The sequence below is a fragment of the Mustela nivalis genome (assembly GCF_964662115.1).
Source record: "Mustela nivalis genome assembly, chromosome: 19".
NCBI lineage: Eukaryota > Metazoa > Chordata > Mammalia > Carnivora > Mustelidae > Mustela > Mustela nivalis.
In genome coordinates, this window is record NC_139038.1 from 36,178,038 (window position 1) to 36,196,551 (window position 18,514).

An 18,514-nucleotide genomic window follows, 5' to 3' on the forward strand; every position below is an offset into this window, starting at 1 on the left:
CCCCAGGAATGGTATTATCGTTGCTAAGAACCATTGCTTTAATAAGTTCAGAAGTAGAAGATGATCCAGTTTGTCACAGTATCAAATATTAAAGCTCCATAGTGTATTTTTGGGTATTTCCAAAGCAGCAGTTGGTAATGGACAAAGTAAGCATCCTTCTCCTCAGTTAGACGTAATAAAATAATGATAACATCAAAGACATTCAAGTTTTCTGCAAATTAAGATCAGAAGGGAATTTTAAGCAGAACTGTCATTCAGCATTTGAAAGGAAACTTGAATGAATAGTTAAATTACTTTAAGCAGAAAAAAAGCGTACATTTCCCTTCCTGAAGGTATGGCCATCTGGAATTAGGGTCATTATGAGGCTCTTTCCCAGGAGCATGAGATTCATCAGTCTGCCTTTTAACCTTTTAAAAGAACCATGGCATCTCTCTGTCAAATAAATAAATAAAAATCTTTAAAAACAAAACAAAACACAGATTTAAAAAAGAAAAGAAAAGAACCATGACAGATATCCCTCAGCCACTCACAGTGTCATTCAGTCACTGGTTGTGGGGGTTTTCCACATGGATCTGGAGGGACCAGAGTGACAAGGGACCAATTCTATCACCTTTGTCCAGAATTCAAAGAGCAGGTCTTGGGCTGCAGTTGAATCTCCCCTTCACGTAGTACTTCTCCCTGCTCACAGAATCCTTTGAGCCCACCCACCCTGCTGTCCCTGCTGAGCCTCACAGGGTAGGAAGCATGGGGAGGGATGAACACAAACACAGAGAGGCCCCATGTGTAGGGGAGGGGACTTCCGAGAACCAGGTGAGCCTCGAAGAGGGACTTGGAAATAAAAGAAGGGCTGCACACACTTGGAGAGGAACAGTGTCACAGTCATGCCTGGGCAGGGAGAGAGAACGCATACGGCCTCAGAACAGCATCGGTGCTGTAGCTCTTGCTTTCCCCCCTTTCCCGTGAAGTCATCTAACACCCCCTGTGATGCTAAAAGCCTCTCTGAGCCATCCCCTCACCTCTGCTGCCTAGGGGAGGTGCTTGCAGAAGCTTTGTAAGGTCCCCCTTTGCAATGAGAGGGCAGATGGATCTAGTAGACCAGGAAGTGTTGGGGCATGAGGCCGACTTACTGATCTGGGAGGATGCTGGGTGCAAGAGGACCCCAGAAGAAGCCGTGACGTGTGTGGGAAGGGTAACGCATGTCACGGGTCCTGCCCCAACACCGAGAGAGTTCTTTATTGTGTGTGGTTTCCATGCCCCACAATGGGGATTCGATTGCTTTGGGCACACGAGGAGCAAAGTCCAGCCTCTCAGGTCAGCCAGCGTCTCTAGCAGTTCCTTTCTAAATCAGTCCTGTCAGTGGGCATCGCTGTTGATCATGACTGGTTTCTAGCCTGTGGGACTGCATGGGAAAGTCCTCATGTCACGCGAATGCCTTCGCGACTTCTTGTTTGGTTTTGCTCTCTGGAGATGGTGCCTCCCTCCCTGATATGAGGTCCTGTTGGCTGCGTCACTGTCTCTGCTCTGATTTTTAATTCGCACAGGATATCAAATTATAATAAAGATTTAACTATCTTTAGTTGTCTGACTTGATCTTCACATTAAAAAAAAAGAGAAATTGTTTTTTAAATTCTACTGTATCATTTTATTTAACTCCTTCTTTGCTTTTTATAATAATATTTTTCTGCATTTTAATTTCAGTTCCATAGTAATTTCACACCTTGATGCAGGACAGAATTTCAGGTAAGCTTTTAACTTTATGCCTGTATCTGAACAAACAAGGCTGATTGTATGAGCACTGTGTTCTTCTCAGCTTCCTGAAAAGCATATCTTGAATAAAAGAATCCTATGTAATTCTTAAAAGAATAAGTGGAAAGTACCTACTTGTTGAAATACCAGCTCATAGTTACAATACCTTATTGAGAAAATGAATGGTGGTTAAGAACATACTAGATTGGGCTGAATTTCATATACAACATCAGCATGTTACACAGGAAATATCTTAAATCTAAGAAAGTACATATTTTAATTCCCTAAAATATTTTGAAATTACTAACTAGAAATTTGAAATAATAGATGCTAGACCCTTGCTTTACTGTAATCATCAAACTAAAATTTATATAAGCTGAGGAGTCAGAAACAAACTTTAAATTATATAAAACTGTAAATAAATCTAGAAAAAACGGAATTGGTTTGCAGACCTCTAAGACAGAGACAACTTTCCAGTCTTACAAACAATAAATAGAACCACGCATGCACAAAGACTGATCGACACATTGGTGGGGGGTGTGGGGAGTCTGAGCGGCGCAGAAAAGTACCTCTGGGCCTTTACATGAAGAGCTGAACAAGACCTGCATAAATAAAGGAAAAAAAACTGACAAGATGAAATGTAGGGAGAAGCTAAATATGTTATTACTGAAGTCATTGCACATTTAAATTACTACAAAATCCTTTTGGTCTTTTACCTTCAGGATGTTAGATTGTGATTACCTAGCACAGGCAAGGGCTGGTGCGTTCATCCCCCAGTTGGGGATTTATTTTGTTAAGCTGCCGGGCACTTATAACATGTGGTTTATTTCTCACAATAACTTGACACATTCGGTGACTTTGTCCCCATTTTCTAGATGAAGAAGCTGAAGTTCAGAGAAGTTAAGGAAGCTGTCTGTGGTCACACAGCTAGTGATCGGCAGGGTTTAAACCCTGGCCTCCCTCACCGCCAGGCACACTCTTTCTGCCAGGCCTCAGTACTTTTCAGAATGGCACATAGTTTTGGAAAGTAATTTGATGATCTGCAAAAATGTTCATAATCATTGACCTAATAATTCTATTTTTGCTTCTCTACCGAGGAGATAATTCAGAATATGATAAAGACCACCTGCCCCAAAATACTGATCACAATGATCACTGAACACTGAATCATTGAACACAATGAACACTGAAAGTTCATCAGCAACTTCAGTTGCCAATAAAAAGAAATGAATTACATTGTGGTCAGATGCTTAAATATTACCACTGTTATGGTGCAGGTATAAGAAAAATACTTCTCATGTGAAATTGCGTTTGTCTTGGAGCTAGGCAGTTCATTATATAGATGGATAAAATGTAAGATATGTCATAGTTATCTGGTAAAGAGTGATGAATGACTTTTTTTCTGTTTCTACAATTAAAAAATCAAATCTCTGTGGACACGTAGACACTGGGAAGGAGATTTAAAGTATGGAACAAAGGCAGAATGCAAATGTGTTTCTATGATGATCACAACTATAGTATTTAAAATAAAACACTTGGCTTTTTTTTTAAAGTAAACTTTCTTATTGACGAATATATAACATGTGCACATAAAAGTGTCCATATATAAAAACACAGCTCAATGAATTTTCACAAGTGAGCACACCCCATTAACTGCCACTCAGACCAAGAAAATAGGGACCCGAGAAGTACCCTCTGTGTCCCAGCGTGGTGACTTCCGCAGCCTCACATCTGTAGGCATAGATTCTAAATGGCACTGAAATATACCAAAATGTTAACAAATTCCATGTTAATCTTGGTTAACTAAGATTAGGACTGTCAGTGGTCTTTGTTTTCTGTTTTTCTGTTTTAATCCCTCTTTTCCATGATAATGAATTGTACTATATTTTACTCTAACTTCCAATTATGACTTAATGTCCAACTGTCACGTCATAAATTGACTCTTGCATTTAGTCCCATAAAGCTCCTCTTTTTGGAACTGACCTTTGCTATTTGAATTTAGGAATGAGACCCCCATCTTTGTTCCTTCTGTAGTGGAAAGAGAAATACCGTTTATTGATGGGAAGTGATTCTCTTTCCTACTTGTTCCAGATCTCTGTTGTGTGGCAGCCCCTTGGCACTAAGTGTCAATCTGTGTATTGGGATTCCTCTTTTAAACAAGATGAAAACAGACATCGTAGTCTGTTTCCCTTTCTGTCTCACACTGGCCTATGTTCCATAATTCCCCTCCTCTGTCCAGAGGATCTGGCCTGTTCCCCTCTCCAGAGTCAGGCCATGCTAAAGTGAGGAAAGCAGGAGCAGCAGCCTGCTTGGGGAAAGCCAGACACAGCACCCATTTCTGCCACAGGGCTGCAAAGTCTGATTGGACTGTTAAGATGACGTTAAGCCTTTGTGATGTCTATGCATAAAGGGGGCGGTTCCTTGATGTTACCACTTTGGAGAAATAGAAAGAAAGGTCCCTCCTCATCCAACAAGATGGGCTCACCCATCACTTCTTCTCTTCTCTTCGAGTTAGAAGGCATGTAGGGCTGGACACAAATCTGTTTCAGTCATCTAGAATAGTTAATTGTTTAGTACTTGAGATTTGTGATATGTATTGCCATTTGATTCAATGACAGAAGAATAAGCAAGGGTACTGTGTCTTACTGTATAGAGGCATTTTTTGGTTCTAGCTCACAGGGGACGAGTTATGGCAGGGGTCCCAAAGACCACCTCTAGAACTGGGAATTCGCTAGGATTCAGGACTCCACCCAGAGGCATATTCATGGCTGTGATTTGTCACAGTGAGAGGACACAAAGCAAAATTGGAAGCAAATAAAGATACATGAGGTAGCGTCCAGAGGAAACCAGTTGCCAGCTTTCGAGAGTCTGGTCCCCGTGGCATAGTTCAGGATGCTCCGAATTCCTCCAGCAGTGTGCTTGGACACTACAGGTGACATGGTGTCCACCAGGGAGCCCATCAGAGACTCCATACCTAGGGTTTTTATTAGAGGGTGGTCATATAGGCATCTCTACTGCAGGGACCAAAATTCTGGATGCTCAGAAGGAAGGCACACTCTAGACACAGTGGGAGCCTACCTCCCCAGATCCAAGATCCTGAGGCCAGTCTCGGGCACTGTTGCCAGTAGGCCTTTCTCTGGATGACAGCCTCAGACCTGCTATGTTAATAACTCTTTTCTGCACAGAATCTGAGGCCAGTAGGGACTTAGCGATACTCTAGCCCATCTTCAGTTTATACATGAGGAAGTCGAGACCTAGAAATCTTTCCCAGGGTTCCAGAACTCTGCAGTGGTCCAGCTGGGACAGAGTCCTGTGATTCTTTTTTTTTTTTTTTTTTAAGATTTTATTTATTTATCAGAGAGAGAGAGGGAGAGAGAGCGAGCACAGGCAGACAGAATGACAGGCAGAGGCAGAGGGAGAAGCAGGCTCCCTGCCGAGCAAGGAGCCTGATGTGGGACTCAATCCCAGGATGCTGGGATCATGACCTGAGCCGAAGGCAGCTGCTTAACCAACTGAGCCACCCAGGCGTCCCGAGTCCTGGGATTCTTACTCCAAGGCCTGGGCTTTGTGACTGTACTTCATAGAGGACCATTATGGCCAGATTGGTCAAGTTCATTGTTTTTTATAATGTCCTTAAGTTTTTGGTGCCATGGAGATATCAAAACTGAGGATCCATCCATTTTATATATAATTTATACAGTGACTCGACCCATTGCCACGTAAAATCTAGAAACCCATTCTATGTGCTTTAGAAGCACATCAGGGCCCAGAATTTATATGAACAGAGCAGTCACAGCTTTGTAAACAGAAGAAAGACAAGAAGGAAACCCAACACTTGTTAACAGTGATGGCCTCTGGATGGTCAATAGTGGAGGAAACTTTTCTTCTTTCTGCATTTTCCCCTAAATTTCTTCTGATGAAATGTAGTACTATTGAGTGGAGAAATTAGCTCTAAAAAAGAAGCTTTCCAAGGGACTGCATTTGTGCTAATCTTCAGTCACAGCTGTTGCTGGTCAGCACTGTCCTACCCCCCTGAAGCAGGCTGTTACTGGAGGGAACAGAAATGAGAGGGGCAATGTGCAAATTTTTACTGGAATCATGAATGTGCAGTAGTCGACGTGACTCAGCAGTTCCAACTCTGGTAGTTTATCCCATAGACCGACTCCCTCCTATGCACAGGGTTGGCACAGTGGCATTCCCTGGGGGTGAAGGATGGGCACAGCCCAAATGCCCAGGGTTGGAACCTGATTGTTAGAGTACATGCATGTATTAGAGTTTCTTGCAACCCATAAGAAAACCACAACTTTCCCACAGGAAAGATACTTATTTTATACTACTGTTTATGCTGTTTGAATTTCTCACAAGGTGCTACTCTTCATACATATTGGGGCACCTGGGTGGCTCAGTCAGTTAAGCATCCGACTCTTGATCTCAGCTCAGTTCTTGATCTCAGGGTTGTGAGTTCAAGTCCTGCATGGAACTCCATGCTGGGTCTGGAGTCTACTTAAAAAAAAAAAAAATACACCTATTATTTGTAAAAATGTTAGCACTGTCTTAAATGATGTTGACAAAACAAAACTAACCTACCAGAGGGTAATGGTACATTCGTGAACTTTTATACAAGTAGACAATATAGAACTTACACTAATTCTTTGTAAAATTACACATCTTTCAGAGCTAAACTTGGATTAGAAATCTAAAAAGTAAGTGTGTCAGAGAATGTTAAGTTTCTTGGGTATGATGATGGTAGTGTGGCTACATAGGGACATGTCCTTATTTCTGAGGAGATAGGGAATGAAATATTCAGGATCTAAGTGTCATGATCTCATAATGTTCAGCAGGAAAGCTGTGTGTGCACGTGTGTGTGCTGACAGAGGGAAGGAGCAAAGCAGCCAAATGTCAGCCATTGTTGAATCCAGGAGAAGGGCGTACAAACGTATTACTAGTCTCTTAACTTTCCTATAGTGTTCCGAATTTTCAAAATAGAAGGTTGTTGAAAATAAAAAGATTTTTTTTTAAAGATTTTATTTATTTATCAGAGAGAGAGAGGGGGAGAGAGCGAGCACAGGCAGACAGAATGGCAGGCAGAGGCAGAGGGAGAAGCAGGCTCCCCGCTGAGCAAAGAGCCCGATGTGGGACTCGATCCCAGAACGCTGGGATCATGACCTGAGCCGAAGGCAGCCGCTCAACCAACTGAGCCACCCAGGCGTCCCGGAAATAAAAAGATTTTTAAAATCAAAGAGCTAACAGCTCCTGAAAAAGCAGTCACCAAGTAGTTACTTAGAAATCAGTTACAACAATCAGTCTTATCGCGGCACCCCTTCAGCCAGCCAAAATGGCATCGGGTAGCTTTGAGGCTGCAGGTTGCTGACAAGTTGAACTCCACAGGACTTGGTGCAGAGGCTAGGTAGCTGGTCTCTTTCACAACCTGCAAGCCCTGAGCAGCAACCTCTTCCTTAAAAGATGCACTTAAGAAGGTACGTCCTTTCTCTTCTCTTTGCTCTCCAGTTCTGAGGGGAATCCGTGCAATAGTTCCTTGCCGCATGGTGGCGGAACAGCCAGCCTGATTGGCCAGGAGGTGGTTCTGGTCTTCTTTCTCCTGCTCTTGTTGGTCTGGTTCCTGAATCGAGAATTCGAGGTCAGCTACCGCCTGCACTACCATGGGGATGTGGAGGCAGATCTTCACCGCACCAAGATCCAGAGCATGAGGGACCAAGCCGACTGGCTACTAAGGAACATCATCCCCTACCACGTGGCTGAGCAGCTGAAGGTCTCCCAGACCTACTCCAAGAACCATGACAGTGGAGGCGTCATCTTCGCCAGCATCGTCAACTTTAGTGAGTTCTACGAGGAGAACTACGAAGGGGGCAAGGAGTGCTACCGGGTCCTTAACGAGCTCATTGGGGACTTCGACGAGCTCCTGAGCAGGCCAGGCTACAGCAGCATCGAGAAGATCAAGACCATAGGGGCCACATACATGGCTGCATCGGGGCTGAACGGCGCCCAGTGCCAGGATGGTGGCCACCCACAGGAGCACCTGCAGGTACTGTTCGAGTTTGCCAAGGAGATGATGCGTGTGGTGGATGACTTCAACAGCAACATGCTGTGGTTCAACTTCAAGCTCAGGGTCGGCTTCAACCATGGGCCACTCACAGCAGGGGTCATCGGCACCACCAAGCTGCTGTATGACATCTGGGGCGACACCGTCAACATCGCCAGCAGGATGGACAGCACGGGGGTGGAGTGCCGCATCCAGGTGAGTGAGGAGAGCTACCGCGTCCTGAGCAAGATGGGCTACGACTTCGACTACCGGGGGACAGTGAATGTGAAGGGCAAGGGCCAGATGAAGACCTACTTGTACCCAAAGTGCATGGACAGCGGGGCCGTGCCGCAGCACCAGCTGTCCATCTCCCCGGACATCCGAGTCCAGGTGGACGGCAGCATCGGGCGATCTCCCACGGACGAGATCGCCAACCTGGTGCCTTCTGTACAGAACGCGGACAAGACGTCTCTGGGTTCTGAAAACAACATGCAGGCCAAGGACACTCACCTCTCTTCTAAGAGGCCATGGAAAGAGCCCATCAAACCCGAAGAGAGGTCTCAATTTGGCAAAGCCATAGAGAAAAGCGACTGTGAAGAAGTAGGCATGGAAGAAGCCAGTGAACTCACCAGGCTCAACGTTTCCAAGAGCGTGTGACGCAGCGCCTGTCGCTGCCGCGGTGCTCTGTTCCTTGAAACACAATCGAGTTTGTATTCACCTGCTGTGTGTCCCGAGAACCACAGCCTCCGTCGCCGGGCGCAGCACCGCGTGGTCGTTGCCCTGACGTCTGCGTGCGCCACATACATCCGTCTCTGTGCTTTTTCTCCCCTGGAGCCCCATCCCCTGGGTGTGACCGTCAGCAGCGTGGAGAACAAGTGCCTTCAGGGGTTGACCGTGGCCTTGCATCTGGGGACAGAGGTGGCCCATGGAGATCGTGGCATGGGGTATTGCTGGACTTTTTAAACGAAAGCTGTGGTTAAGATATCATTTTATTGCTTTTTCTCACAAGGCAGTTTGGGGTTTTGTTTTGTTTTTGCTAGTACAATGTTTTTGCATTTTTTTCTTGTATACATGCTAGTGTTTTCCAGTGACCTGACCTTTCTGTGTAAACATGTACACGCACACACTTTCATTCATGAATCTGAGATCAAGTGCCAGTAACTCACTGTGAGGGGAGGTGGGGGGCCGTGGGCTGCAAGCAGCCGCCAGCCAGGACAGCCCATGCGTGCCCCCCCACCCCGCCCCGACCTGCGCCTTCCAGAGCACCTGGGGCCTCGGGCTGTCAGGGCTTCCTCCCCGTGCAGGCCAAGATTGCAGATGCTAGCCAGTAGCAGAGCTCGTGAACCCAGGTCCAAGGTATTTAGAAGCCGTGTTTCATTCTGCCCTGGACACCAAGGAGTCTTCCAGCTGGGAGCGAAGGGGTTTGTCTTTGAAGCTGAATCCTCGGAGAGGGAAACTCAAAATAAACGTCTGAGGGTTGCATTTATTTATTTATTTATTTATCAGGGAATGTGTGTCTTGTGGGGAGCGGCAGCCAGGTCCTTCCGGCAAAGGGACATAGATAGGCTGGGTTGTGGGGAGGGGGGTCTGCAGGGGGTACAGTGGAAGCATGAGAAGATGTCTGATAGTGCTTTGGCTGCTCTGGGCCACCACTCCACACAGGGGCTGAGCAAGGCCTGGCCGGGCCTGGCCAGCGTGCCCTGGGATGGCCCGGGGACAGAGATGCTCTCAGCCATGGTTCTGAAACCTTATGGGCACTGACACTTCTGTCCTGTGGGCTGCGGATCTGTGCCCTTGGGGCCTCCCCACGGCAGGGATTGAGGCAGAGCCCGGCCCTGCATGAGGCAGGGGGTTGGGGCCAAGCGCAGTGGTGGGCAGGCAGTGCCAGCGGCTTTGGCTTGTACACCCCCGAGAATTCCCTCATCCTCTCCCACTCTTGGCTTGTGCAGGGCCGGTGTACAGCAGGCGTGAACCTGCTGAACCCCAGCCCTCTTTAGCTGGCCTCCTCCTGCTGTGTAGAGACAGAATCAGCCACAAGTACAGGAGGTGTCAAGCCAGGGCAAGTAGAAGAAACCTGAAGGAAATCACTTGTGGTGGTTATTTGTTGCTGATCCTGCCTGTGAGGACGTTTGGCCACATTGAATCTGGAATGTACATGGAATTGAACTCAGGCCCGTTTTGCCCTGTCATCGGCAAAGTTACTTTCAAGGTGACTCGAGCATACGGTTCACAGGATAGTTTGAGAACTAGCTCCTTCTCTGTTTAAGGTCTTCACCGGCACACCCTGTGCATTTTCTTTTTGCTGCTAAATCTTTGTATAATGTCACATCTACATCAAGTCACATTATCAGTCTCCCCCTTCCCCAAATTCATCTAGAGTCTGCCATTTCTGGGATCAGAAAATATGGATTCTGATGGGCCAGCTTCCCGGGGTGGGGGAACACACGTGGAGTTGCCTCCCAACAATGCAGCCATAGCCAAGATCTTGACGTCCCAGGGAGTTGAGGCATTCTCAGTAACTAAGATCTTCCTTCAGGCTTTACTGTCAGTTTGTTGGTCTTCCAATGCTGGAGGAAGGATGGTGTGACAATACCTCTTGCTTCTAAAGAATGTATTCTTCTAAGAAACCACAGAGATTTTATTTTTATTTTTATTTTAAAACACTACCCGACACTGTCCTTGTCCATAGGGACTGTGGACGTGTTAGGGGCTTCTCCCATCAGTGTTAAGGCATGTACTGGAGTGTGGGGCTCTCCTTCTGCCCTCTGCCCTCAGGCTCTGTAGCTCTGGCAGTGAGGGGGCCAGGTGGTTGCCGCCGGGCTGCCTGTGTCTCTGCTGTTCCACAAGGTTAATCTCTGCACATGCTTCCTCCCCTGCACATTCTCTTTTCCCTTCCCTTCCTGCAAAAGTGTTTGTGATTCCTGACTCTGGGAAGCCACGGACCTTAGGGAGAGGGTCTGAACGCCCGGTGATCTGGTCCAGCAGTGTGCACATCAGAGACTTTGATGGTTGGCTCACCCAGAATTCCAAATTGTCTTTAAAAAACAAAACAACACAACACCCCGAGCCTTCCTAAATCACCAGTACAGATGTTCTCGCTGAGCCACTACGTGGCTTGGGTCCTTCCCAGTTTCCTGCCCTGAAGCATACCTCAACGCAGGACCACAGAATCTGTGCCGCGGAAATGCCTTGCCTCCAGCTCCGCTGGCCCTGAACAGAGTCCCTGAGGACAGGCCCCTGAGCAGTGGTTCAAGTGCTAGCAGTACGACGGACGTGCTCTTCACAGAGGCAATACCTCTTACAAACTTAGGTCAGGAAGCAATACTTCAGAACTGAATGTGTGTAAATAACCGCTTTGAGTTGCAATTGCTGTTTTCTTCTTGGCCCCAAGTCAGATCGAATTATACACACGTATATATACACATATATGTATATGTATATATATATAAACAAGCACACCTAATTTTATCCAGTGCAAACAAATGTAGAGAATCAGTTATGAAGCCCTTAAGTAGCTTGAAGAGTCAACCGATTATGCAACACCTGCACGCGACTCCATTAACACTGACTGCTCTCGAAGGCAGCACCTGCGCATTTGCACACGACACTGAGAGCCAGAGGGCCGCGTGCTTCCCGCCACGTGGACTGTAACAATGTGTAGTTTCCAAAGATCTGTCTGCGTCTGCATTTCTAGATTTTTGAGGTAAGCGTTTTTTGGCTGGTTGTTTCAGAAAATCACATCATGCCTAGAACCTGAAATTGACGAGAACCAACTGTTTGCATTTTCCATCTTTTCTTCACTCTGCTCTTTTTAAACTGTTAATTCTAATTATTTCAGAATGCATCCACTCAAGAAATGGATATTAAAATATTCTAAAATCTAAATATTTGATGCCTGGTATTTCCTCGTTGAAAAGATCAGTTTGCACTTCAGAAATTAGGGCATTCCTCATTCCCTGCGATTTGTGGCTGGAAATAAGATTTGCCTTTCTTTCACATTATGACTTTAAAAACAAGACGACAAAAAAAAAAAACCCCAAAACTATCCTATTTATGTATGTGGTTTCTTTTTGTCTAATGGACATATTTGCTACAGTTAACTTCGGTTGAAAAATTTTATTTTTATATGGAACTTTAACAAAAATAAAAAGCAGGTCGCAGGACAAGTTTGGCTTGCAACGATATCCCTATTTTATTAGGCCTTCGATATAGTTTTTCCTGCAAGGTCTTAGGGGAAGGAATTGACCAAGAAAATGAAGGCAGTTTTCTGAAAGGACACAGCTACACAGCCTGTCCTCACAAAGTTCCTGGGGGTGTCCACATCAGGGAAAGTCATACACCCATCTCAGAATCCATTTAAAGTCATAGAGCCTCTTCCCAGAAACCATTCATGCCGTTTGTACACATCTTGGGCGTTCACAACACCTCCAGATCCGAAGCAAAACTGTAGAGCTGTTTGGGTGTAGAGCCTTCTCCCCCAGTGAAGTCTTTCCTGGTGACTGCAGTATTTGTCAGCAACTTCAGAGCACAGGACCCTCTTGAAGACTCAACAGAGGGAGGTGAAGATACGGTCCCCCATCCTTGTTCATCCCCTAAAGAGGGATCGAGCTTCTAGGTTGTTCTCTGCTGGAACATGGCGCTTATGAGGGCACTACTGGTTGACGTGGGCATCCTTCCCTCCCACACCCTAGGAACCTTTCTGGAGGTTAGAGAGTCATGGTCTGTGCTGCACTGAAGGTCTTGTGAGAAGGTGGGTCTCTACTAGAAGGGGTACCCTGGGGACTTTTGAAGACTTAGCATTCATGAAAGAATTTTGCAGTAAGACTCAGAACTTAGCTTTTGTGATTTCTCTCTTGCATGTGGTTACTTTTCTGTGGGGAATCTCCTTGTGGCCACCTGGAATAGATCCCGAGGGCCAGGTAAAGGAAGCTAAGTGGGGAAGAGATAGGTAAGAGGAAGCAATTAAGAAAGGTACACACTTGCACACCTTATACATGTAAATTAAAATCCTCCCTAAGTGTCTATTTTTATATAGTTCCTACGTGAAAATTATTATTTTTAATTACATGACTCCGAAGAGTTGTCACTATATATTAAAGTAACTTAAGTCTGGGGAATTCTCCCTGTTCCTGTTGGGCCTGGACGCCAGAAGGAGAAGCAAATTAAGTGGCTGTGTATCAAGAGCCCAGTTCCTCCTGAAATCTCAGTCATTGAAAACAGTGATCTTAACCTTTCTTGACTCACAGAGCCTTTGATAATTTGATGACAGTTGTGTCTCTTCTCTCCAGAAAACAAACACACACATGCAAATACACAACATAAATAAACCATCTATAATGTTGCATACAATTTCAGAAGTCCCCAGATTCAGATAAGGTGCCCCCAATCTGCAATGACTAAGGAATGCTGATTTTTCTATTGTAACTCTCTGCAGGTGAGGTTCCCAAGCATTTCCGGACTCTATTGAAAATTTGTCTCACCATGTTAATGCTGGTTTGTTTGCATATGCATTCCCAAGCAAATGATATTTTCATGTATTATGTTTGAGTTCTGTTTAAGTATATTCAAGGAGCCACTCAAAGGACTTTACAGTTTCATAAAGTTAGAGTCTTCCCAACAGATAAGGAACACTCGGCCAGTATTCGCTGAGCGACAACGATGTGCCAAATAATGCCAAACGTCCCTTTCTTTGGACCATTCAAGTTGTTGTGAGGCTGGAGTATATTCCAGCAACAGCCACGATGAGAGACACTGCTTCTCCTGTTGCTTTCCCACGGTGAATTCTTCAGTAAACAGAAGGGCACTTCCAGGTAGCTGGGCTGGCACAGCGACAGCCTCTCCTTGCTGACGTTCTTACGCAGTGGGTTCTCAGAGTCATTCGTAAACAAGGAGGTGCTTTTTGTACTCCTGGTCTTAAGGAGTGTTCAGACTTTGAAGAAAGAGCAACACGTGAGAAGCAGAGAAAACAGCTTGCACCCGTATTGTGTTGATCCCTCACGGAGAAAGCAGCTACTCCAAGTACAACCCATGAAATCATCTGTTTTATTTTTAAAACCATCCTCTCCAGATGGCAGGTGGGGCCCCAGCACGAGGGTCTCAGAACAAGGCACTGGCTTGGACTGACTTGGCTGGAGGGAGCCTTTCTGAAATAGCACCACCCTGAGAGGAGTGCCTGGGAGGGAGCTGGGGGCCAGAGGTCTCTGCTCTGACCCCATCTCTGCCCTGGGCCCTGTCACCAGACAAGGCAGCGGCTTCTGGCAGGGGAAAGTTTTCTGAACAAACTGCTCTCTCGTCTTCATCTTTCTCTGACTTTCTTGCCCTTCTCAGCAAAGAAAATTCTTGCCACGTAGGTTGGAAGGCCAGTGAATGGTGTCAGAAAGGAGGGATTGTTTGGATTTGTCCATATGATCCTGGGAAAAGGAAGCAGAATGGGAAAGGGAAGAGCTGCACACCCGCACACTTGTGGGACTGACTCCCTAGTGACACCGTGTGCCCAAGGCCAACCTCACAGCTCACCGAGCCCTTCCTTGGGAAGATCTCCATTCATGTTCTCCCTGGCTTCCAGCTTCTTGGGTCTCCAGCACTGGCCTCTTGGGAGGCCTCCCACAACTACCAGCCAGCCCCACCTCATGGACAGCCATGCCTCTCCAAGGACACAGGTGCCTCCACTCTACCTGCTTCCCACCCCCTTCCACTGCCCTCTTTGACCTCCCAAGTAGGTTTCAGTTCCATGCCATATGCCATCCTCACTGTCTAACTTCAGGAATACAGATAACCCTACAACAACACAGTGAGCTGCTATTCTACTGATTGAAAGAAACAAACCCTTTGGCCACTACATTCAGTTCTCACCTAGGCAAACATGTCTGTGCCCACCAAGCAGTTTCCTGTTACAGCTTTCCACGAAGGAACTCAAAACACAGGGGACCCCTTTGGTCTTCAGGATGCCTCACCTGTGTGGATAGGCAGAAGTGTTTTTTCTGTACAACAGATCACAGAGCATAGCTGAGGGGGTTGCCCCAGTCCAGCCGGTTGCTGCCCACGGTTCCCGGCTGCAGAGCTGGACCCCGGAGCGTGCTGCCAAGTCCACGTGACTGCCTGTCATGGCCTCCCCCTTCCTTGCCAGGAAACAACAAAGAATCCAGGTGGTGGAGTGGGTCATCGTGCAATTAAATGGAGAAATTAGATACCAGGTCCCCAAGCACTCAACAAGGTAAAATAAATCTTCCCTTCTCTCCCTCTCCCCTTCTTTTTGTAAGACTGGCTATTTGAATTAAATGTGTAGTATTTAAGCTATTACCTAGTGTGTGCCTAGAATGGAGAAGTTTCGAAATTATTCCAGGGACCACATGGACTGGTGTCCGTGTGCTAACCAAGAGCGCCATGGGAATGCAAAGTTTGCAACTTGTCCGTGCCTTCAGAAAGATCTGTGGAAAGCGCAGGTTATGTTGCTGTCCTGTCCTTCCTGCGAATGGAACAGAAACAGATCGCGTACCTTTAACACAAAATCAGGTTCCCCACCCCCCACAACTGTTAATCACACAATAAATTCTTTATATGTATAATGTTAGGTCATTTTAAAAACACCTTTATCATACATCTGTACATTTCTAGTGTTTCAGGGAACTATTAGAGGGAAAGAAAAGTATAACTCAGCTGTTTAACTTGAAGTATCATAGAATGTAATTGTAATTTCCTCCAATTGGGGGCTCCTGGGTAAAAAGTGGACTTTGTTGGCTATTCACAAAGGACTGAGGAAGCCAGTAGTTTAATTTTTAGTGGCAAGTCTTATGTGCTGGGTTGATGGAACTTTTCTTTGGTAATTTTGGTTTGCCAGAATGTTACCTCTTCCTCCTCAAGAGAAGGCTTCTGAGGCATCACAGATATGTTTGGAATTTTCATTTAACGCAGAAGAATATGGCTGAATATTGCCCCAATCTCCTGTTTCTATTATTAATTGCATGTTGTGTTGTACTTTCTTAAAAAGTTCAGTCAAGGACTTCTGTAGACTTCTGAAGCACTTTAATCTACCATGATACCTGGAGAGCATTTGGATTTGTTTGTTTTTAATGTTGAAAAATGTAATTTACATGAACTTCCAAGAAATTAGTTCAATTTAAACCTAACAAGATAAGATAAAACTATGTTTGTGTGTTGGAGGTGGGGGAGATTTGAAGCAGTCATCCAGATAATTTAGGACATAAGCATCCTTATCCCTAAAATATTTCTTTTTTTTTTTTTTTTTTTTTTTTTTTTTTTATAGTTTTTTTTTTTTTTTTTTTTAAAGATTTTATTTATTTACTTGACAGAGAGAGATCACAAGTAGGCATAGAGGCAGGCAGAGAGAGAGAGAGGAGGAAGCAGGCTCCCTGCTGAGCAGAGAGCCCGATGCGGGACTCGATCTCAGGACCCTGAGATCATGACCTGAGCCGAAGGCAGCGGCTTAACCCACTGAGCCACCCAGGTGCCCCTCCCTAAAATATTTCTAATGAGACAAAGTAAATTGATTGCACCAATCACATCATGATCCAAATTCTTCCATTCACGTTTCTTGCGCAGCCAAAACAAGGAGTCACCTCATCGCTTTCAGTATCTCCTCTCCAAACTTCCTCATCTCCTCCTTCAGCTGCCCATTTTGTCGGCAGAATACAGGAGGCACAGATCTGTGTGCTGTGAGAGCAAACCTAACGTGTTCTAGTGAACCCACTATCTGATCGTTACTCGAATTCCCAAAGAGTCTGCCTGTGTTCCCAACCTGTGGCTCCGGCCACCGCCTCCCTCTGTCATCAGTGCCTCTGTCATCAGTGCCCATAGCAGCAGCCCCTTCGATGTCTTCTAGCAGGAGCACAGCCAGGCCAGCGTGAATGTCTTGTATGCCCTCAGACAGTTGGACAGTGAGGAACAGAATGGCCACCCTTCCCCTAGTTCCTCTGCCATGCAAGAAGACAATCTCCAAGCACCTACACTGCACCAAGCCTCCTGCTGCCTCCTTGTCTTCTTAGTGAACTCTGGCGTCCTTCAGGTCGTGCTTGTCACACTCCGCCCCACCCCCACCACATCGGTACCTCACACACTGGCCCACCTTCCAATGCTCCAAGCCCCTCGCATAAACTGTCACAAGGTCCTAGGTGAAGCCTGTGGCACCCACGACCCTTCAGGAAATAATCTGCAAGACCCTTCTGTTTTTAGCTCCAAGAAGCTGCCAGAGCAGCGAGCTGGGAATTGCGAGTCTAAACTGAGCTCACAAAGCAGATATTCCAGGGCCATCCTGGGCAGCAGCAAGCCTGACTCTCAGAGACCCCCACCAAACCCCAGTATCCCAGGATTCCCAAAGCTGTCCTTGGACTTGGGGGAGGTCAGGGACAGAACAGAGGACCATGGACGCCCAGAGAAACGGATGTCAACAAAGAGCAGTTCACCAGCGTCCGTGACCCGGTGCAGCAGGTCTTGGATCCCACACAGCCCTTTGCCACCTCTTCAACCCTCAAGTGCCACAGCTGCAGGTGTGCCATAAGCCATCAGGGTGCGCCAGGCAGGGCGTCCAGGTGCACCCTCTTCACGCTACAGCATCCAATGAAGCACCAGTCACAACACAAGGATGAGCATCCAGTGAAAAACCCAAAGCCTTAACATCCTCTTGGAAATCCTGTGTCAATTTCACGACCTGTAATGGACAGCATTTTAGGATGAGCCGTCCCTGAGATGATCCAGTTACTAAAATCAGCTTCCAAACGTCTCAATCCATGCAATGATCCTTACACCAAAATCAGTTCTGTGAGGCACGCAGGTCCTAATGGAACCCCACGCGCCAACATTGCCCCTTCCAGCTTTGTCCTGACGGGTTCCCCGGGCATAAGCTCCCCCATTCATGGTGGTGAGTCACTGTGGAAGGGCGACAGGGGTTTGTTCAAGTAGCCTTTTGACCTGTGGGTGGTCATACATTCACCCAAAACCTGGCCTTCTTCCACACGTGCTGACGGAGAGCCTCGTACGCATGGGCTTTGCTTCTTGCTTGTCATGAAATGCAGAAAGAAATCCCAGATTCTAATAATCTTTCCATTCTAAAAGCATGGATAGCTTTCTTTTTAATCCAATTTTCTAGAAACTGCTTGTGGCTCTTTCTTTGGTCCCCTCTGAACACATTCCCTCTCTTCTTCTCTCTTCTGAGAGACAAAAGCACTGATGAGAGGGGAACTCGAAGACTGTTTTCAGTTAAAGGGAAGAAGCCTAACTGTAAAAAATAACTAGATACCTAAGAAACTGCTTATGCTTTGTCAACCACCAAAACCAGGAAGAATTGAATCTATGAGATACCAAGCTATATCTGTATATAGATAGAAGCACATTATCTTTAATTCATTCCTACAGACCTTGTAATCTGTTGTATACTCAACTGTTGTCCTGTATTAGAGAAAACTTCACACTAGACATGGAGAAGGCTGGGAAAATAATTCAAAATACAGTATAATTAACTCTGTTTTGTTGTTTGTTTATTCTGGGGTTGGCGCAATTTCAAACAGAAAACGTGCTTCATAGAAATTATCAATCAGAAAGTGAACTTATCTGCAGGAATCCTGAAACTTCCCTTTAACACAGCACGGACTCACAGAGCTTACCCACGTGTGTGCACCCACCACGCAGGCTGAAGGGGTGGGAGGGGGAGAAGGTGCTACAGACCCCCTTCCAGCCGGCCTGCAGGGGCAGGGCTGCCTTCAGTGCTCCCTAGCT

At 46.1% G+C, this 18,514-nt stretch overlaps 1 protein-coding gene and 1 long non-coding RNA gene across 2 annotated transcripts in view; both read left to right on the forward strand.

Annotated features, from left to right (window-relative positions):
• ADCY9 (adenylate cyclase 9) overlaps positions 1 to 11,671 on the forward strand; it is a 113,701-nt gene extending 102,030 nt beyond the window's left edge. Inside the window, exons 10-11 of the mRNA XM_082713199.1 lie at positions 1,699 to 1,740; positions 7,255 to 11,671. Coding sequence (XP_082569325.1) covers positions 1,699 to 1,740; positions 7,255 to 8,443 — 1,231 coding nt within the window. The 3' untranslated portion in view covers positions 8,444 to 11,671. The remainder of the gene's footprint in view (positions 1 to 1,698; positions 1,741 to 7,254) is intronic.
• A 2,265-nt stretch (positions 11,672 to 13,936) lies between these two features.
• LOC309854317 lies at positions 13,937 to 18,263 on the forward strand. Its single transcript, XR_014306144.1, has 2 exons — positions 13,937 to 14,999; positions 16,346 to 18,263. It is a non-coding gene; the product is annotated as an uncharacterized lncRNA (long non-coding RNA).
• Positions 18,264 to 18,514: the final 251 nt, after the last annotated feature.